At 43.6% G+C, this 22,362-nt stretch overlaps 1 protein-coding gene across 13 annotated transcripts in view; it reads left to right on the forward strand.

The window, feature by feature from the left end:
- LOC138451221 (variant surface antigen F-like) overlaps positions 1 to 22,362 on the forward strand; it is a 342,866-nt gene that overhangs the window by 96,242 nt on the left and 224,262 nt on the right. For all 13 annotated transcript variants that reach the window (XM_069604894.1, XM_069604893.1, XM_069604899.1 and 10 more), the window contains exon 4: positions 21,515 to 21,586. In XM_069604894.1, the coding sequence (XP_069460995.1) occupies positions 21,515 to 21,586 (72 nt within the window). The remainder of the gene's footprint in view (positions 1 to 21,514; positions 21,587 to 22,362) is intronic.

Consider the following 22,362-nt stretch of genomic DNA (forward strand, 5'->3'; position numbering starts at 1 on the left):
TGGGTGCGTTCTGCGCCGGCATGCCGTTCTGAGGGTTCTGCTGCGCCCTCAGTATGTGACCCAGATCCCGCGCCATGTTTTGAACCTGGCGCTCTAACTGGGAAACCCGCTCAGGCTGATACGGGGCCCTGTTTTCTCCCCTGGGCTGATCCCGGGAAGGGTAGCTATCCCTTCTTTGGTAGTACCCCTGGTTGGGAAGATTTGGGTACCCCTCCACCCTTGGCCTCCCCTCTCCCGGATTAGGTTGTCTGGGCTCAGGGAATTGGGGAAAGAAGGATGGAGGATTTTGGGGCTGGAAATTGGGTGGATACCTGGGGAAAAAGTTCTGCCCAGGATTTGGAGAATTTCTGCCCTCCGGTGGGAAGTTAGGAGGAAAGTTTCCTGGGTTAGGTTCTTGGCTGGATCTCCCCCCTTGGGCTGGAGGAGTCCACACATAACCCAGGATGGGTCTGTTTCCCTTGTAACGGGGGCTTACATAATCAGGAGAGCGAGGGACCCCATTTGTGGGGCTGCCTCCCTGGCTCCCTGTCTGTGACTGGCCCGAGGACCTTCTGGGCCTAGCATTATTAGGTGCAGGTAGGTTTTTAGGCCCCCCCATCTCCAAATCCAAAACGGGGGTGACCTTTACCTCTGCCACCTTGGCAGCAGCAGGGGTGCTGTTGGCTTTGGGGTTTTTCTGGGCATTACTTTTGCTATCTACCGGTTTCTGCACCTCATAGATCCCGGTAGCCTGTTCAATGACCCAGTCTAAAGATCTTTTCTCGTGAAAATCCCTCACGAGCTGGGTCATTATGTATTTGGGCAAGGCATGAAAAAATGTATTGATGAATTCTCTACTGTCTGTGCGCACCCTTCTGGTGGTCTGCGCAAAAGCACGTTTCAGTTCTTGCACAAATTCTTGTGGGGCCTGATCCTCCCCACATTGCAAATTGTAGGCTGCCTTGAGAGCCTCTTGAGGATTTCTGTGAACAGAAAAGTGTTTCAAGATGGCCGCCTTATAGGTGGACCATCTTAAATGATTTTGGTCCTCCAGCCCCGCAAAGAAACTGGAGTATTCCGGGGAGAAGGTCCACTTTACATATTGAATACAGCTTTGGCTGTCCTTCAAATGGAAAGTCTCCATCATTTGCTCAAACAACTCTAAGTGCTCCCAAACAGAATACTTAGCGTTCTTATGGTAAGGCGTGATGAGGCTCCTGATCGCCTTAATCTGCTTTAAGGGGTCCTTAAGCAAGGCCCTTTTTGCCTTATTGGCCTTTTTGGTTCGGGTAACCCTTGTCCATTCATCCTCTGACTCAGAGGCACTGCTCCCAGAGGTTCCTGTCTGCTCTTCCAGGTTTTCCCGGATTCTGCGAGCCTGGGAATGGCTGGCAGAATGTGGGGACCTGGTCTCCTGTGTCCTGCGCAGTTCAGAGGAGTCTTCAGATTCCTCCTTGCTGCCAGGATTTGATGGGTACCCCCTCCACTGACCTAACTGGGCAGAGGTTTTCAGGATGCCCTTAAGGGGCCCACTCTCCTGGGGTTTCCCACTGAACTGTACTGTACTTGGGTGCCCATACCCGGATGCCCACCCCTCCATTCCTGAGTGGTACTGGCCTATGAGCCCCATACTTTTAGCTGGATAGTAATCTGCCATCCCTGTGGCCCTGTGCTCATGTGCGCCAGGGGACATGGGGGTGGCAGAGTCCAGGGACTGAGAGAGATAAAGGCCTCTGGTACTAGGGCTCCTGAGGTTATGCTCAGGAGTTTCCCTTTCCCAGCGAACCTGGTCTCTATCCGCCCCTGCTCCCTGTTGCAATGCAAGAGCCTGCGCCTTCAGTTCCTCAGTTAAGGCCTTACTAGACTCTATCAGTCTCTCCTGCATCGCTACCTGCTGTTGGAGCCTATCATTGTGCTGGCAGAGAGCCTCATTCTTTCTCTGTGTTTCCTGATTGGTCCTGGAGCACTGGGCCAGTCTTTGCTGCAGGAGGGTTACCTCCTGAGCTGTGTCCCTATTGGCCTGCTCCTTTCTTGCTAGAGCATCCTCCGCCCTCCTGGTGTGCTCTAACAAGTTCTGGTGTTCTTTTTGGAGGTCACCCAGTCCCTGGTGGGCCAGGTGATTTTCTTCCATTTTTCTTTTTAAATGGCAGACTTCCTGGCCTAAGGCGTCTCTTTCCTGACTAAGAGCCTGCATTTGTGCCGCCAGGTCGTCCCTCTGCCTTTGAAAGGCACCCGCTTTCTGGCGTTCTTCATCAAACTCTGCCTGGGTATCCAGGTCTTTCGAAATCAGCTTGTTGATCTCTGCCTTCACTCTATCTAGATGACTTTGCAGGGTGGCTACCTGCTCCGTGCATGCCCTGTTAAAGTCTAATTGTTGCTCCAGCTTTTTCTGGCTCTGCAGTAAGAAGTCCAAACTGTCTTGGTGCTCCTTTTGCAGGGCCAGAAATCTAGTATCCTGGTCAGCCTTTTCCTGTTGCAGGATGCCCATATCCTCTTTTATTTTAATGATATATTGCCTACTATCATTTTCTGACTCCTGGCTCCTGAGCAGCCTCTGCTCAGAAGAGACCAGCTCAGATTGGGCCTTCTGTAATGCCAGCAGTTGCCTACTCGCCAGATCTTGGCCTTCAGCACATTTGTCCTGCATGGCTCCCATATGTAAATATAAATATGCCGCTACCCTGGCAATCTTATTGTGTTCATCTTTGGCTTTAGGAGCCATATATAGTTCACTCAGGGCCACATGTAATGGACCCTGATCTCTCCATAGGTCTGACCCTGTTTCAGTGACCTGTCGCGTGATGGCCTGCAACCAGGCATCCTGGCCCTGTTCAGTCCATTCACCTCTCACAAATAGTTTATGTAAGAGGTGCTCTCTGGCTATTTTCATGTCTACTAAGGTCGTCATTCTAGAGAATGGTCTCTGTCCTGACTTACAGAAGTTTGTATTTTATTTTTGCAAAACAGACCTTTTCCTAAGAGCGTTCCTTTGAGGAGTGCTTTACAGCGTAACACAGCGTGGTGATCCAACCGGATATGTGTATCTGGTCAGCTGGCACGCTGTATTAATCTGCACAAATGGTAGATCTAACCCAAACGTCCGGCACGAGCCCCCAATTTGTAAGAGGATTCAATTCAGCACTACAGCTAAGTCAGCGCCTAGTCTAGAATACTGGATGAAAACCCTTATTGATATATCCTTATGTCCAGTTCATGCGTTCTGGATGACTACCCCTATATAACACCCCTCTCTTGGAATCCTCCTGACCCCACGGAGCCAAGAAGTAGTTCTGTTTTGCAAGTTAAAAGGTTTATTTGATAATTTAAACAATAGATATATATATCACACTTTATAATAAATTAATAATTGAATATCACACTTAATCTGATATGATAAAGATTAACAACGGAGAGTCTGACACTAGCACACTTCTTTATAATCACTAAGGAGTTGACATGAAATGGATAAGATAGCAACAATACTTTTATGGTTTCAAATGAATGCAATGTGGAATGAAATGCAGTACAGAAAATAACTTGATAGGATTTCAGCAAAAGACAATGTAATCACTTTCTTGGACAATTCACCCCCCCCTTTTTATGCAATGCAAGGAAATGGAGGGAAGCGACACAGTTCTCAGAAATGCAATCAAATGTGATTCAGTTCACCCCAGCAACTTAGACTACAGAAGTTGAAAACACAGGCCCAAATGCTTTTAAATGTGCTGGAAATGAAGAAAAAATATGCTAAAATGCTTTTAATTCCCTCTAGGAGGTTCAGGGTGAGTGAAATCAAGTTAATATTAGTCCAGGCTCACTCTAGCAGTGATGCAGGGATAGTTTTTATGAGGCAAACGATTTTTTTCAGAGGAAAGCAAAAGCAGCTATCTTTTGCAAGTGGAGAAATTTTCAAATCGCGGCAAAATTCGCGAATGCGTCTGGTGCGATTACAGAGGAACTACAAGGGCCAGCAATATCGTTTTGGGTTCCTAGGAAAGCCTAGGATCTCAGCTTCCAGATGAAAGTTACTGCAAGTCTCTAGCACAAACGGTCGCGGAGATATGAGCGATTGAATAAAGGTCGTTTTTCAGATTGAAATTTTAAAGTTCAAAAAGACAAGTGCAGCTTGCAACTAGAAAATGACAGGTGACAGCTTTGCAAATGACAGGTGACAGTTAGGAGGCAGTTCTACTTAGATTAAAATAGATTGAATTATATTATTTTAACTAGGAGATTGGTTCTGCACAGTTTTCTAGGTACTCACACTATATTCTTGAGTGAAATGGGCCTCGCCATGGATCTGGTCAGGTTTTAGACGGGACTCTGGTCTCTGCACTTCACAGTGATCTGGGTCTGCTCTCTCTCTGGATTCTGAAGTTAGAGGGATTTAAAATCTGGATCTTTCTGCACAGCTTTCTCTGGAGATTGATGGAGGTAAAGTATGGATTTTCCCGGCAGAGCTTCCAGCTGCAAATGGGTTTGAAGGTCCCTATCTGTCCTGTCTCTCTGCTTTTATGTGTTTTGAAAATGGGTGTGTGTGAGCAGCATCACTAGCCAGCCCCTCTCTACTTATCATTGGCCAAGCTTTCATTTCTCCCCTGATTGGGGGAGCTAGGTTGTGTCAGAGTGATGTCATTTTACAGCCTGCAGAAAGTCCACTCCTCCTGTCAACTTACACACAAATCTAGATTTGAACCAAATACATATTTGCAGAGGTACATATTGTTTCAAAATCATATGCACCCCTCACATATCACAGGAGGTATCTCCTGTTCAAACTCTGCTCTTCCTGGGAGCTTGCATTCAGAAATGGCAATATTTTGCACTTTTAACTGGTTTGCAATTCCGGACATTACCCCAAATTTACACACATGTGCGCAAGGAGTATGGACATTAATTGATGAAGTGTCAGATTTTTCACATGCACACATTTTGAGTAATATCCTCTTTTCCGCTAAAACCCCCCTGAACATGCCACCGGTTCTAAAAACCTCTTAAAATGTGGGCAGAAAAATCACAAGAATTATGGTGTCATTTAAATAATTTTCACAAGTCCGCTCTATGAGTTATTCATCTTTTTCTAAAACCATATTCTGGCTATAGAGGTGTGTCTTTTCAGGTCACATGGTACAGAAACCAGTCTTTCCAGTTTCTGCCAAGCTCAGAGACCCTGCCACTCCCAGCTTCTGCCAAGAGGAAGCTGTTTTACGACAACTGCAATAAAACATTTGCCTGAGTCAGGACAGGGCTTTGTTCAGAGCTCCTGTATTCTGTGGGGCTCCCCTTAATTAAATTATCAGAGAGATGGCATATCCTTAGTGTGGCCAGCAAAAGGCAGATAGGCCTGGGAACACAGCTGTGACTCAAGTTTCACTCCTGATGGGGGTAGTTGGTGGGCAGAATCCAGTTCCTTAAGCCAAGTTTCAGATAAAATGTCACTTTTTGTTCCCCAGTTCCTGCATTCAAATAAAACTAAACATTTTTACATATGCAGCTAGAATGCTGATTCTAAGTTTAAAACTATGACATTTTAACAATTTCAACCTATGTGACACTCAAAAGTAGGTCACTCAGTCAATTTGAACATTTAGATTTGTAGTGTCTTTCAGTCCAAATTTACTTAAACTGCTGAAATCCACAGGTCAGCCAGTCTTGTTATACACCTTCAAGTCACTTCAGAATATAACTTTACATTGGATCCACCTCTCAGTAAGTCTTTCTTTGGCTTGCTTTGGGTTCATTTATTCAGTTTTCTACAAAATCTGGTGGTTTTAAAACGCCGGCTTTTGGATAGTGGTGAGTACTGGTACTGCACCCCTTTTTGGGATTTAAGAAAATGAATTCCCAACAGTTATGGGTTTGCTTTTGGCAATCAGCATTGCCATTCCCAATGGTTTCAGACTACTGTGTGGGTAGTCCAATGGTGGTTTTAGGCAGTGTCCTTCTGTGCCCATAACATCGGCAAAAATGGGTGGCAGCCTATTCTTCATGCATTTCCCTGTGCATTTTCTGGGAAGCTCTGGCCATCATGATGTTTTCCATGTCAGTACTGCACAGTTTTGAGGTAGGCCTCGGATGCATGGGTAAATACATCCCACAGGTACCTGCTATAGGCCCAGTAGGTACAGCTGGTAAGGCAGACAGGGGAGCAGGGGAGATAGTTTCATTAGCCTCTCCTTCCTCTTCAGCCTCTTCATCACTATCATCAGAACTTTGATTTAGATGAACACCATTACTGTTATCTACATTTGCTGGAGAGGTTGGTTCCTCTGAACCAGTACCCAGACTTTGGTTTTCCAGCAATCTCACTATCAGTTCTATTTTCTTGCCTTTTACAGAAAGATTCTCCTGCCTACAGAGAGCTCTCAAACTCTCAGTATTTTTACCTGACAAGGACTCTTGACTGTAAACTTCCACAGTAGACATGTTTTTTGAAAGTTGCTTTTTTAGTGCTAAGCTTTGTGGTTAGTTATCCTAAAGTGTTGAAAAGCACTCTAAACTGTATACTCGATACGAATCCCACCGCTGTACACCAGTGTTAGGGAGCAACCTGTGCAGTTCCCTCTGGGACCACTGCAAAAGATTTAGGACTACAGGTGTTTGGCAGTAAACCCACTTGGTAGCAGTCTGTACCACACAGATTCACTTGGTAGCTGTGGCTGAGCAGTCAGACTTCCCTCAAGAAGAGTTAGGCCGTATTTGGAGTATACAAGATAGGGCAATTTACACAGTAGAACAAGCAGACACGGAACAGAGCTTGGGTGAAAAGATATATAATTATGTATTTAAAAACACATCTATGGAAAACACACTGGCACTGATATGGCAAACAACTTCAATCACAGTTACTATAAGTATATATCAATCCCATAACAATATTTCGACAAGTCTAGGTTCAACGGCACCACTTATTTGCAGACAGAGGTGAATGCTTTAACCTAGATGGCACTCTAGTATTCGTTAGAAAGGGAGAGAAAAAGGCAGGGTATGAAACCAACTCAGTACCAACACTTTTACGAAACAAATGCAAGGCGAGCAAGGCAGGGTCTACTGTAAATCACAAAGTTCAGAGGCCAGGCCCACTCGGAGAGAGGCAAATCTGTATGTCCCAAAAGTATCACAGTGGAAATGCACTTCAAGTCTTTATAGCAAAATGTCACAGCAAGGTTGGACCAGTTTAGAACAAACGTTTAAGAAGGTCTGGAGGCGACCCAATGGAAAGATAAGGATTTAAGACACCTCACACTAACCGTTTGAAGGGAAGCCAGGCGGACACAGTACCTTGCAAGTGAAGAGCCACCTCAGCGGGGGCAGTTGTTCCTGTGTGTGATTGCAAGTCGGGGCTTTGCCAGAAGGTGAGAGGATCTCGTAGTTGAGGAAAAGTTGAAGATCGTTGCACCACCAGGGAAGAGACCAGTCGCGGAGTGCTCCGTCACAGGGCACCACCTTTTGGTCGCGGTACAGTGGTCAGTGGCTATCTGGTTGCCGGGGTGCTCAGGATGGGCAATTCGACCACTAGATGTCCTGGAAGCGAAGAAAAAGCAAGGGACTGGTTGTTCCTACAAGTCAGGGGACGGAGACTCTCCAGCAGGGAGATCTCCTCTGTCGTTGGGAAGTGGTGAGTCGGTACAGCAGGGCTCCACCGGAGGTGTCGTCGTTGCAGGTCGGCTCAGATTTACCCTCGTTGGATTCTTAGGTCCTGTGGCAACTTCTGAAGTTCCAGTCCCAAAAGCCCTGCTTTTATGCAGAAAACCCCCATTCATTCAGCCTAGCTGTCAATCAAACATGCTAAGTGGTGAGCGGGGCGGCTCACCACTCGGGCCAATCACACAAGAGTGCGACTTGAGTTGGCAAGGCAACTCAGTCCAGGGTGCCTAAACCCCCGCCCTCCCCCCCTGTGGTACCCAGACAGAATGGCACCACTCTGGAGGGCTTCTGTGCAGAAGCCCGCCAAAAGTGGAACAAAGGGCTCAACCTTTGGTTTCGGAGTTACAAAGGCGAAACACATACGCCATTTTAAAAACCGAGTTGTGGCAGAAAATACCAACCGGTGGATTTATTTAAGACAAATAAACCGGCGGTATGTTAGAGACTAATGTGAAAAAGTTTTAGCCTCCAACAATGGGAAGAATCCCATAGGAATATATTTGCAGTTGAATATAAAAAGTAGTATCCACTGCCACCAGCCAAAACTCGACGAGGGGGATGGGACAGTGCCCCCTCGAACAACAGACCCAGGGGTAATCGAATTACCCCTACCAGTACGTCCACAATAGGATGGTTTGTACTAGTTCTGTTAGTAAATTTAGGTCTAGTAAAGCCAATGGTGACTTTACATGCCCTGGGAGACAGTAGTCAGTCCCAGGGTATGGAGTCTATGGTGGGGATCCTCTAGGACACCCCAGTGTTACGGCACAGAGGGTGCGGTGTAACACACATAGCAAAACACACGAGGCCCTATGGAGTAAAAGACCCCATAGCCCATAGAACACATCGACATTCAAAGAAATCAACCGCATTCATGTCCAAGAGTGGGAGGAAAAGAGTCTCACTCTTGGCAGGATGAAAAAAACAACCTCCAGAAATCCAGAAAAGCTGCTGGGGGACTCACTAGGTTAGGAAATTCAGCCTAAAAAGAGAATTCTCCCTAACAAAGGCCAATGCAGGTACTTAACATCCAAGCCACCAAAATCAATCGCAAGAAATTCCTAATCTTTTAATAATTAACGAAAAGTTGTATTTTTCACTTATTCTGAAAAAACGTTGCAAGTCATAGCATTTCCATGATTCATAAAGAAAACAATTTTCAGAAACAATTAAATAAATACAACAAAGTACAACATAAAGTTTCTTCAGACATTTCTGTCTCCTTTAGGAGACAGATCTTCCTACCTTCCTGCAACCAGTAATGAAAGTGCATTTTAAAACTACTACACTAGTTCTAATATAATGTCTTATATTTGCATGTATGTTTTATATAGTGTGACCGTAGCTCGAGAGCAATGGGCACCCTGCAAGAGTTTAAGAAATAGGAAGGCAGTTTACAATGGGTCCATAGCAGTGGTAGAAACAGGAACAGAGTTACCTAAGTCATACCTAGAAATTCCCTGAAGAGCAGGGTTTTCAGTTTTTTGCTGAATGGCAGGAGCTGTCCTAATTTAAAACCAAGTTGCTATTCCGGTGCAACGGGGCATAGCAGGTGAAGCATATTTCCCAGTCTTTTCCCCACAAGCTAGATTGGTTTCCCGCCTGGCAACGGTCTGGCTCCTAGAGGATAGTGTACTGCCCGAGGTGTTATGTTTGTCTACAAGGTAAGAAGGTGACTAGGCGATGTTTGCCTTTTAGGTGATACAGGCATTTACATAGGATCCTGGAAGGGATAGGCATTCTGTGAATGTTGTGCAGTATGGGGGTGATGTGATTGAATATTTTAGAACCGGTGCTTAGGGGGGCTGTGGAGTGATGGACTTCTTTAAGGGTAGCAGATGTACCAGGGGAGTCCAAAGAGGAGGCCTCAACATGTGCAATCATGAAATCTTATAGCATGGTTCAGAAGTCTGCAAGCGCTTAAGCTTTCGGGGCAACATGATCTAATGCCATGCAGTGTGGTCTTGTTTATGTAATGCTGAAAGGAGATTTCTCAGCGAACAATGATCCAGAGAGATCCGGGTAATGGGGCAAATTGGGGGGTGAATCTATCCAGGTGTATCACCTTCAGCCATCCTTATTTTTATTTTATTTTTTATTTTATTTTTTATTTTATTTGATTTAATTGAATTAATTAATTTTTACAAAAAGAAAACAAATTTGCGGTTCTTTATATCCATTCCATTTTGATGATACTGAACTGCAGTAGTGTTTGAAAGTTATGGGATTACTCCTCCGTTTTGATCGGTTCATTTTCTAGTTTCTATCTAGATCAGTCAAGGTTCCTGCTCCAGCAATGGAATGATTAAATTCATCATGGAAACTACTGCAATCACAGTTTTTGTCTTTTCTCCGCAGACAAGGGTCTTCCAAAGGGATTCTTTACTCATAGATGGAAAGTTCATTGCTAAAGGTGACAAGTATTTTGTTCTTTCAATGTTCCATTTTGGACAAGTCAGAAAAAGATGTTTGATCGACTCAGTTTCTCCAGTCTGTATGCATAATCGACAGAATCCTGAAGTTGATATTCCTCGAATGCAGTTCACTTAATTTGTTTTGAGCAAATTCTCATTCGAAGTAAAGTATCTCGGAAGGATCTGTAAGGAAATCTCTCAGGTACCCTCTACGATGGTTCAGTTTTATGTCAATCGAGGGTAGATCTTTTGCCAGGGTATTTTTGGAGGCCTCTTCAGATGTCCGGATCCAATCCAGCTCAAGTAGTTATTTTTTTTTACTCTCAATGGGTTTACTACTAGTTCTTCCTCAGAGCTGCCGATTTCTGTCAGGGTTGCCTTTCTGTTTCGCACCCAGATATTCAGTACATCATTTTTGCTGGTTTGAATTTCATCATACAAGATCTTGAAAATTGGTGACACTACCTTCTCAACAATTTTAGGAATGGGGGTTGATGGTTTGTTACACCTTGCAGCTCAGATCCATGTGTGGCGTAACTCAAATGCTAGGCGTACAAAACTTGAGTAAGCCAATGCAAGCATGGCAAGCGGTGCTCACCAACAAAAGTAAACGCTGTCTTTTGCCCTTTACATTTGCAACCCACAGTGCAAATGATGAAAATTTGGTGGTGGGAGCCCCTTACATTACAGTGTAAACGTAATGGCGTCCTGCAATTAAATTAAGGTTTTGGGCAACAAAAGCCTCTTTGTGTTTACTAGGCAGATTCCAACAGAATCAGTTCTAAAATACCACCTGCAAAGCGTATTTACAAGTAGTGTTTTATTTCTCTCAAAGAGAGAGTAAAAGTAGAGAGTAAAGGCAATTTTGTCTTTATTTACTCTTTTCTGTTATACTCCACTTTTAAACAAAATTAAGCCCATGTATGTTTTCCTGTTTATGCATGAAGTGGTTCAAGACAGATCTTTATTTCTGCATAAAAAAGCTCTCTTTACCAGCCACACGATTAAAGCACTAGTCAACAACAACATTATACTGCACATGTCTGCAGATCATCTGTGTTTGGGGCACCAATGAATGGATTAAAATTGCTCATATGGAGCACATTTGTTTTTAACCAAATATTTGCAATTGTTTATGTGGTTATGTGTGTGCTACTTGCGAGAAGACTGATTTGTTTGTTTGAGAAATAATAAGTCAAATCATGTCAGGGCCATACGTGAGTCGCCGTTGTGTGATGTGGCTACAATCTTTGCAGCGACTCCATGGGATATGCTTCAGTTATACCTCACCCTCTAACATGGTAACTTATTTTCTTCGGTAAGCACGCCTCAGTGGTAAATTCTGATTTTCTATACATACAAAGCATATCGTCTCATGGTGCACGCACTAAAAAAGGGGGAACTACCATTTTCACACCTGTCATGCCATAATCAGGCCACCACTGAACTCAACATTCATAATTTCAGGCAACTTGATTATTCTTATTTTCTGGGCAGATACAATTTAAGAAAATCCCCTTTTATGTGATTAAGATTAAGAATTCCCTAGAAAGGCATAGGTTTTCTTTAAGATTTAGATGTTGAAGACCACTGTTAGGGAGAATTCTCCAGAATGTGCTAATTTCCCTTAACCTTTGAGACCCCCCAGCAACTTTGCTGGATTTCTAGGATTTTTAATTTTTACCTGGAAAGAGTGTAAGCTTTTTTGCTTCCCACTCTTTCATGTATTTTGATGTGTGTTTTACTTTTGTGTTCTTTGGATATGGAGTTTTAATACAACTCCATAGGCATCATCTTGTTCTTGTGTGTCACACAGCACCTTCAGTGCAGTGCCACAGGGATGTCTTTCAAACTTCCCAAGGTTTAAACACCTTCTCTGGGACTGACTACCGTCTCCCAGAGCATGTCAAGTTAAATTGACTTTACTAGTCTTTTTAAATGTACAGACCCAGCACACACTATCTTCGTATAGAGTGCTTGAGGGGCTCCCTAGCATCACCTGAGTCTAAACACTCATGTAACATGCTGCATGATCTCAGCTCAGATGGATGTACACCCATCACAGTCATGGAATTCTCTGCAATAAGCAAAATGAAAAAAGCAAAGGCACCTTAAAAGCAGGGAATGACATGTGTGAATGTTGCAGGGAATTATATGTCACCTGGTGGCAACCCTTTGCAGTTTTATGTTGAGGATACCTCACTGGGTGGTATGCAGGGCTCTACTGCCGAGCGCGGTGGCTGACCAGATGTGAGGCGTGCCATGGATGATCACGGTTCACTGCAGTTGAAGAGCTGCTTTTGACGGAAGCTTTCCCCAGACACAAAATAGGAAAGCAATGCCAACATGGTACTCACCATCAGAAGGCCCTAGAAGCTCACCAAACCAAGATAAACGCATAACCGTTGGCGTGACAAAACACTTCCAGGTTTCTTTCTCATGAAAAAAAAGCACGGGATTTATTCAGCATGTTGCAACACTCTGTGCTTAGCTGTCATTCCATGCATCCCCCCTCCTGACTGGTGCTTCCTCATTTCTTCTTTGCTTTGTTGTCGTGTGGGTTTTGATCTTTCCTGGTTCTCCTTTTTTCACTGTTCTTGAAATTGGTGCCCCTCTGATTAATCACTCATCCTGTTTTTGCCTCAGCTAAGACTTGGTTTTGACTATACTTTCAAGGGTCAGTGCCACCTTTGAAGTGGATATTCTGCTAGGTGTCTGACTTTACCTATATTTGTCTCCAGGATTCCGGGAGCCCAAAAGAACTGGGAGGCTGTATCCACCATCAGCAAATAACTCAAGGTCTGAGCTCCTGCGCATACTTCTGTTGACAGGTTGTGATGCCCAAAGAAGCCCAGACCTAACAACTAGGTGTTACCTTGGATCCTTCAGTAACTACCTAAGGAGAGAACCATGTGATGAAAATCCAAGTACAGCAAATTCAATAGTAGACTCAGAATTAGTCCATTTCACCTTCATACCTCTTCATTTCAGAACACAGAGATCCAAGGTGGGATTTGTGATTAGTACACCTTCTGGTAATGCTTTATCCTCAGTGAATTGGTTGTGGTGTTTCTTGACAGTTAGGACACAATGTTGGCATGTTAAAGGCAATGCTTGAACATTTAGATGTAATCTGCAATGCAGAGGAAGTGTTAGCAATATACAACAAGAGCCTACCAAATATGTCATATGTTTCTGCGCACTGGCTTCAGAAACATGGTGGTGTGAAAGGACTTATTTGATCTTGCATCTTGTCACAAAGGGGCCTGAGAGATGGCCAAGATGGCCAGAATACCCAGTCCCATTACAATGAATGCCATAGAGAACACAGTTTTGCATATTGATATTTGTATAAAAGATAACAGAGCTGTGATTAAGGGAAATACAAACACATTCTCTTCCTTGTCTTCCTGTGGCTTTGGCAGACATCTCAATTTTATCAGACAGGGCCGAATGTGACTCACAGGACGCTCTCTTAAAGTGAGTACGTTTGGTAAAAGAGGCAGTGATTTACAAAGTCACTGTTCCTCCGTGATCCGATTCCTTCTCTCTCAAAGCTATATGTAAGTCAACCAAGGGAAGGTCCGTGCTCGTGGTTGCTGTAAATGTAAATTGGAAGGATACCATTTATCCCATTGCTTGACCACATTTTATATGGGCGTTGGTATATCTACTCTCCTCTCCATGTAATTCATGGTAATTCACCCTCCAAATATTTAGACCACAAATAGATGTGAAGGAGCTCCTGCCCCTGTCCTCTGAGTATGACACCATTGACTGCTAAACAAACCCACACTTTACATTTCCTAGAGCTTTGACTGGTTATTCTGTGCTCATGAAGGCTGTACAACAAAACCCCTCTATCTATTTATTTCTCATCCATCTTTTCGCTTGCTCACCATTCTTATGTGGTACCCGGCCACCCCACCATTCTTATGTGGTTCCTCATCTTCGCCCCGACCCCCGTGAGATCCTTGATCTTCACGATCCTATCAACAGCTACAAAAAGGGCAGGTTGTTTAGCACCCAACTGTAAACCATCCATCTACACATCTACACTGAATCCATCCTTTAGCCTTCTCTGAGCAAATGGAGGACAGAAATCTCTGGGATAGGCATCTCTCCGTAGCATCACAGCAATGTACATGGTACTTGCAGTGGAACACATTAGCCACTAAGATCTGACTCTCGCAGGTGCAAAATACTTTCTCCAGAAGCATGAATCCCACCTTCGTTTGGATATATCCTCAGTCCCACACATCTCACACTACTGAAGAAACTGGACATCAATGTGCATTTTGGATTCTGTAGTTCTTTTTCTTTTTCATTGCATTTCTTTATACCAGTTGTCGGCATTCTTGACAATGTGAAAACTGGCGCTCTCCCATTTATGGATGCGTTTATTAATGTATATTGATTTGCATATGCGCCGGAAATTAAAAAGCCACTGCAGACGGAGAACATTTAAAAAGAAATTGGGGAAAGGTGTGGAATGGAGGCATGTGAAGAAGAAGGTTACATATAATAGGCCTGATTCTCAAAGATCTGCGCTGGAGCAAATCAGCGATGCCAGTAAGTATCTGTGATTTGCACGAAGAACACTACAGCGGATTCACAAGGCCTGAAACTGGGGCACATCTAGAGATGTCGGGAGCATTTCTGGGAACCGTGCTTGAGCAAATCTTTGCAAATTATACGCGCACATGGGCATCTCAGATAAGCACCAGGCATCTTCAGCTTTGCTGCTTTTTAACTTTTGTGAATCAAGTATAATGTAGCTGCTGCAAATCAGAAATGCTCACGATCATCTCTTGACTTTCTGATCTTAGAGCATCAGGCCCAGTGTTGCTCTTCACGGAGAGTTGCATTCCCATTCTGGTGAAATCATGCGTCACTTGGTTCTGGTTATTATTCGCAGTCTCGTTCTTCGTATAGTTCTCTGTCTGCTTTTGGGTATAGTCTTAAGGTTCTGCATGCTGACCATAAGTTTGAAGGTCTGTTTGTTGAGTGCATTTCTGAGTAACCATTTACATCTGACATGGTGCTGCTGTTCTCTCAGGTTTTTCCTGAAGCTTGTTTGATGGGCTTGTATTGTCAGTTGCTCTAAACTTTATTTAGGCTGTACCATTTGCAGTTTTTGGAGGTGGGTGAGCTCATGCTCCTTGCAAGTCAGTCGGTAGGGTGCAGTGTGTTTTAGAAAGCAGTTGGGTCCTGTGAGTGATGCACAGTGATTTCAGTTTAATTTCCTATTCAACCGCTATAAGGGTTTCAGAAGTTGCGGGTCAATCAAATGTCCTTAGGAAGCAAATTCACCCCAAGATGGTCTATGTCAAAAACACTGCCACTAGCAGTAGTGGATATGAAGATCTCAGAGAATGAGTTGGAGTTTAGACCTGAAGAGGGGCTGCCAAAAATGAAGGGCAGTGATTGCAAGTGGAGTTGTGAGCATGGGTTTTTTCTGTAGAAATCATTTCTGCAGAGGCATCCAATTCAGTGACTTGTGTAAAGGAGAACTACAGTCTGACCATGTCATTTTTATAAGGAAGCGCAATACCCATAATTCCCATCTGTTTGCAGTGGAAGAGGATGATAGAAGGAGAGCTAACAGCCAACTATGCTGAATACCACTGACATTTCTTTCTAAAATCAATGCCCGAACGCCACTGCCATCGACCATTTGACAGAGTTCTTTCAGGAAGATCATCGTTTGTCCTCTATGTTTTCTCTTGGCCTCGGTTTTTAGATTTTTCAACATGGAGGGAATGGGTGAACCTTCTAGGGTGTACTTTAGGTGCTACAAGGTATAGGATTTGGGGCAACCATTGTTGTTTTGTTTGGCATTTTGTATAGGAGTATTTAAATACTTGAGACATGTATATTGCAATATTTGGTGCAAGAGGAGGAGGAATTAGAAAAAGTGAAATAGGAGTAATATTTTCCAGGTGCATGTTGGACTCTTTTGTGGTGAGACAGAAGAAGGTGTCTCCTGCAAGGAGCTATTGGCTTGGTTTTTAACATCCCACTCCTTGCCAGATTCCCAGCACTGCTCTTTTTCACTCCCCCGGGAATGCCTTTAAGACCAGAGTAGCCTGCGCTAAATGGGTTTTACGCCTCACCCAAGCCAACCTGTATTAAGGCATAGGTTTAATTCGGGTCATAGGGTGCATTATATGAACAGTACACTATTTAATTGTTGCATATTAATCTATAGTGTGCAGTCTGGAGACATACGTAGAGGCAGTAGGACTGCCAAAAAGGAAACAGATGCATTGAACTCTTGAGCCTAAATACTAAAGTCACATTCCATAAAATATTGTATAGAACGTTGATCTTTGAGTGCAAGCTCTATCAGGGCTAAATTAATTAATTGATGTGATTCATCAACATATGAGCAAGCACCGAAATGTTAAGTAGCTACACAATATTCACTAGTATGGATGCAAACAAAAATCCATGGTACAGGGATCAAGGTCAACTACTGACTATGAGGTTTGTGTTGAAAGAAGTTGGATTTTGGACTGGAAATGGTGTCACTGGTAGGGGGAGTGTGTCCTCCTTCTGATACATAGCTAAACCTAATCATTCATATGATGGTGTGACAATGACAATGACCCACAAATCAAGCCTGCATTGCCATTGCTTCTTAATGACACAAACATTGCCAATGGATCAAACAGAAAATATCCCACATTTCAATGAATTAAAAAGCAGTAGGACAGATGCACATGTTGGCTGGGCCCTGTGAAGATGAACACAATGAGCCCTAAGCCACGTACTGAGCTACTTGGGGTATTTTGCAAGCACACAACACTTATCATGCACAGTGTCCTGTCTGGGGCTGATTTTGTAAAGTAGGCATTGTTGATTGTGATTGTTTGTCTTGTTTGCCTGTCACTGTGAAGTGAGTACTTACGCATAGAGCTCTTACAATGTTAAAGTTTTGCGTGCACACCCTGGACATGAAAAGAAATGAGACGTGGGCTGAATCCATGTGAATGGAAAATATGATAAAGACATTTTGCAGAAACACTTGAAGAGATGGTCCCAGGAATGCCCCTCCTCACCCACAGGAACAGGACAAGTAGACGACCCAGGAACGCTCAAAGTCACCCATCTTATTTCGGACGAATCCCAAATACACCACTGGCTGGCACGTACACAGAAAGGTATCCCCTCAACCAGCCCTACAGACCTAATCTAGTACATATCTTTACAGGTATGGGGGCATCAACAGAGATTGTGGATGGGAATACCCTAATGGACTGTCTCGATTAAGCACCAAGAAGTCATTATGCTGACATCATTAGAGAAACCATGACATAGCAGAGTTAGGCATCAAGCACACTCGCAGCCCTGCACAACATTACACAAACACACATTTGCATAGAAGAAATTACACACTTACACAGTTCTATATTCTTTAGAGGACAGATACATATACATACTATCAAAGCTTTATTATTTTTTCACTCGCCAAATGCATTAATGCAGAAACGCAAGGCAACAACAGATCCTGAGCAAGCTTGCAGGAGGTTATGAAAAATAATCCTATGGAACTACAGGAGTATATATGGAGCCTGGTAGGACCATGTGTGACTAATTTATACGTTACTTAGTATAACACAAGCATGTAGAAATCATATTATAAGTCTAAGGAAAATTACAGAAGGCCTCAAGCCACAGAACACTAGACAAGAGGAGCTGCTTGAGGCTGCACAGAGCACAAAGCAAGCTCACAGCCAAGGTTAGCGATAACCAGTCACATTCCAAACTCTAGACGACAAGGAACGAGAAAAATGGAATAAATCTCCTTAAATGCAGGCTCAAGAGCTCGATTTTGTGGTCTGCAAGCAGGTGATGCAGCTAAGCCAGACAATGGGTATTCACCCATGGTAGGAAAGGAGAGCCAATCCCAGCAACCCAGATGTAGAGTGAAACACGTGTTGCAACCTGGAGACGCATTCTCATAGGCAAAGGTGATTACCAGATACAGTATAGACACATAGAAGTTTCACATCACCTTGAAGAGGTGCAAAGAGAGCTGAGAACCAAATCGAGTCCCACGTCTGGGGAGATCAGCTCCAGCCAATCACGAAATAGAAAATCAGGGGTCGATGGTAAGGGGGTAAGAACCAATGATAAGCCCACTTCTCTGCAAAAATGTAACAAATAGTTTCTTGGGAACGGGACAGGGAAGTCACCTGACATGCAAGGACTAGTAGAATAACCTCCATAGGGTACATCCATATGTTTCTTGCTTCCAGTCTGACAATGTTGTGAATTCTGCTAGTGCACTGGTCTCCAGATATGGTGATTTGTTCATCTGTGTAAAGTGGTGTTTTGGTTGGGACTGTTTTGTAGCTGTTGCAGGCCATCATGAGCATATTGCTCGATTGAAGGAGTAGCCAGTGCAGCAGCTCTTAGATGATGAAGGTATTGTGATTGATATTTCTTCGTACTGTGATGAGGTATGCTGCAAAATGGTGGAGGACTTCCAGAGGGACCACAGTGGCATATTGCACTGCTGCAAGTAAGGTGTTGCCAACATCCAGTTGGTATATGACAGAAGCTTTTGACAGTTGTTCTAAAATTAAGTACAAAAATGAAAGGCTTGACTTTGCGGATGTTCACAAGCTTATACCATGCTGGTCCAGTGTTCATTGCAATGTGTGTTTTGAGTGAGAGATTGTAATCGAAGGTAAAGCCTCGAGATGTTGCTTTTGTGGGAGATGAGGCATGCCTTCACGGAGCTTCATATCATTTAACCAGTTCTAGATTCGGGCATGCATGGTATGGTTCCCTAGGAAAATTAATTTTGTCTTTGTCAGGTACAGCTCCAAATATGTGCTTAACATGTAGGCTTGGATGAGGGACAGACCAACCACAAAGTTCTGGATATTGTTTATGCAATTGGTCTTTATGTAAATCTGTGTGTGCACTGGGTATCAGGGTATCTTGAAGTCAGTGTTGGTGAGGAGTTCCCACAGAAGTTTCACATTAGTTGAGATTGAGGATGATGAGAGACAGGACAGACCAGTGTGGAACTCTGCACATTACTGGGTGGCACTGGGATCTGTTATGGCACTTTTGGATGAGCTGGTCTATATCGAAAGTGTAGGGGGAGCCACTGCAGGACTGTTCCATCAACACCCATGCTTATGGCAAGGGTGTTGTAAAGAGTTTTATGGTCATTGGCTTTGAAGGCAGAAGAGAGGTTGACTTGGACTGCTAGAAATGTCTTACACATCAGCAGCTTAAAACGCATTATATGCTGTAATTACTAGCTGCTCCTTTGCCCTGATGTTCCATCTTCAGCACCACCAATGCCAAGGATCCATTGGAATATAAATGCAGTCTGTAACCCAAATTTGAGGTGAGTAGTGGATAGTTCAGGCTGAGAATAGCTATCTTCCCAGAATGTGAGATATCTTTGACATCAGGGAAATGAAAGAAACACTTGAACTTGGCTCCTTTGACCAAAGACCTGAAATTGCTCAGATGACTGTCCCCAGCAGACTTTGGGCCTCATTACAAATCAGGTGGTCCGGAAATAATGGTGGCGGTAAACCCGCCACCACCGTTGTTTCCGGACCGCCTGATCCCGACTCCTGCAGGCGGGAGGTGATGTTCCCGCCAGGTTTGACCTGGCGGGTTTAACACCGCCCGCCTGCAGGCGGACGAGGAAACACCGGCAGCATCACGAGATGCTGCCGGTGTTTCCATGATCCCCATTCCCATTGAGTCCCATGGCACTCAATGAGAATGGGGATTAACACCATTCCGCCTCCGTGATTCCCGGGAAACCGGGGTTGTAATGCCCCGCTAATTCCAGGAATCACGGAGGCGGAATGGTAATACGAGTCCGGCGGTAACCAGGCAGATATGCTGCTTATGCTGCTCATTCTAACTGCCTAAACATCAGGGACCTCTCCCCCTGAAAGAAATCATGTATAACCTGAACACAAACCTCTTTCCAGAGGTATCTCTTTGCAGTGCTTGAGTTCAGAGTGGTTCACCTTCTGTCCATGGCACATCTACAGCGGACATTGACTACACTGATCCACAGCAAGTCTTTCAGTGGCCGGCTGCTCTAACCCTGTTTGTTAATAGCTAATATGGGCTTCCATCTATGGATCTATGGCGTTCTACCTTTAAGCCTCACACTTCACAGCACAAAAAGATTAACCTACCTACAACCAGATATGAAGTATAGAAGGTCTTAGTCAAGTACATGGATTTTTGAGGTAGAGGACAAGCCTGATGGTTAGATTCCTTTGAGCTAGGTGATGGAAACAAACCAGGGATAACATCAGGTGTGTAATCAAAGGAAGGTTTTATAGGGGCGTGGAAACCGTGATGACGTTAACAGATAGCACTTTATTCCTCAGAACTCTCTCAACATAGAGATCACACACAGATACAAAAGGGAGTGGCTGGACAGTTTAGCTGTTGGGTTTTCATGGGTATCCTTTCTCTCTGGTGCAGCTTCAGGAGAATGTGACCTGATTTTGAGGCCTTCCTTCCTCTTTTCCCCAAATCACTGAAAACTAGACTTTTCAGCCTAGACTCCCAACTCTGATTCCGGAGACCTAGACATGACTGTCCGTTGACTAAGTGACTGCACCTTACTATCCGCCACCCTTCATCACACTGTAACCAGTAGACACTCCTACATATCTACTACTGCTGGTTTTAAGTCCAGTCAGACCAGCATTCCCGACACTTAATATTTGTACTTATACACTGTCCTTTAATCTGCAAGTCTGAATTTGTCGAACTGCTGGCATCAAACCTAGTCTAACCTGCCCTGCTGAATTGCAGATGTTCTGTCACTAAATCTGTAAGTATGTAATATGTCTAACTGTAACACTTATTCCTACGTTTTTTCCTATGTAACCATTATCTTAAGAGTAGCTCCTAGATGCCTCTGGGTTATGTGCACGATACAAATGTTAAACAAATAAATAAATAAATAAATGCATGTAAAATGGCATCTAGGGTACTGAGTGAATGTTTCTTTCAAAATAGAATATATGTTACTATTCCCTTTTGAATATATGTGTGTGTTGACTATGTAACCAAAATCAGACTAAGTGAGGGTGCATAATGTTTATTGGTGTGATATACATTTTTCCCATTATGCATTAATCTTAGTAAGCCGATTCTCTTTGCAAAGCTGTTTTAGAAATTATGAGTTAATAAATGTACCTTTGAAGGAAGTGGGAGAGAAAATGTCACACTCTTTTGTGGTGGGAAATAAAAGAGGAGGATAATTGACCGGGATGGGGAGGTCACAAGAAGAACACGTGATGGAGAAAGGACAGAGGGCAATATTTTACATGAATATTTACCTACAGAAAAATAGACATCGAAGAGAAAGAGGAAACATGAGAGTGAAACAATGTTGGCAAGGATTACATCAAATATTTTATTTTATGTGCAGTAAACCTCTTTTTGTGTCTCTTTTGTTGTAGGGAAAATGTATAATTCTAAATTGGGTGAAAACTTTGAAGATGATGAGGACAATTCAGAGGGCGGTTCTGCAGGTGAGGATCATAGTCCTGCATAATTCTACCCCAACAGAGACCCATGCAGCACCTCCTCTCGGCATCACAGCCATGAACCTACAGAGGAGCCCTGTGTGTTAGCACATATTCATGTATCAGTTGGCAAAGGTTGCAATGAACACTCAGACTATTTGTATTCGGTTTGTTTAGTGTAAAGAATTGCCTTTCAAGGAAAATACTACATTGAGTTTCAGTTTAAGTGTGTATGTTTTGAATAAATAGTCTGTATTGGTTACAAAATGACACATTCTTTAAACTGCTGGTTCCATATTCACACAGGAATTGTGGGCTTCAGTGAAAACCAGTGGTTACTGCCAATGATCCAGAACACCTACACGCCAGTATCACCTAATAGAGACGTCTCTGGCTCTGTCACTCATATCTAGCTTTCACTTTTCAAAGCATTGCTGTGTTTCAATGCATGTATTTTTTGTAGTGTTTCCTTCTACTGATGCAGAATAATAGTAATAACAGATAGATCAACATTTGTTTTTATTTTTATTTCTGTTTATCTCTATGTGCCACATGCATGACACTTTGTGTCAAGGCACCAGGGGTAATGGGTAGGGAATCAGAGGAAAAAGGTAACACATGAGTCAATTCTAGTGACAATACCAACGTTCCCTGTGCTGTTATACATCCAATATACATATGTGAATAATACAAGAGCATGCTGTTGAGATAATGGGTCTTTCCCCCAGAAGCTGTCTAGATAAAGGCTTGAACCAAGGGTTCTTCTTTCTATGCTTTCTATA

Source organism: Ambystoma mexicanum, chromosome 1p (assembly GCF_040938575.1).
Source record: "Ambystoma mexicanum isolate Mex_15411 chromosome 1p, UKY_AmexF1_1, whole genome shotgun sequence".
Taxonomy (NCBI): Eukaryota; Metazoa; Chordata; class Amphibia; order Caudata; family Ambystomatidae; genus Ambystoma; species Ambystoma mexicanum.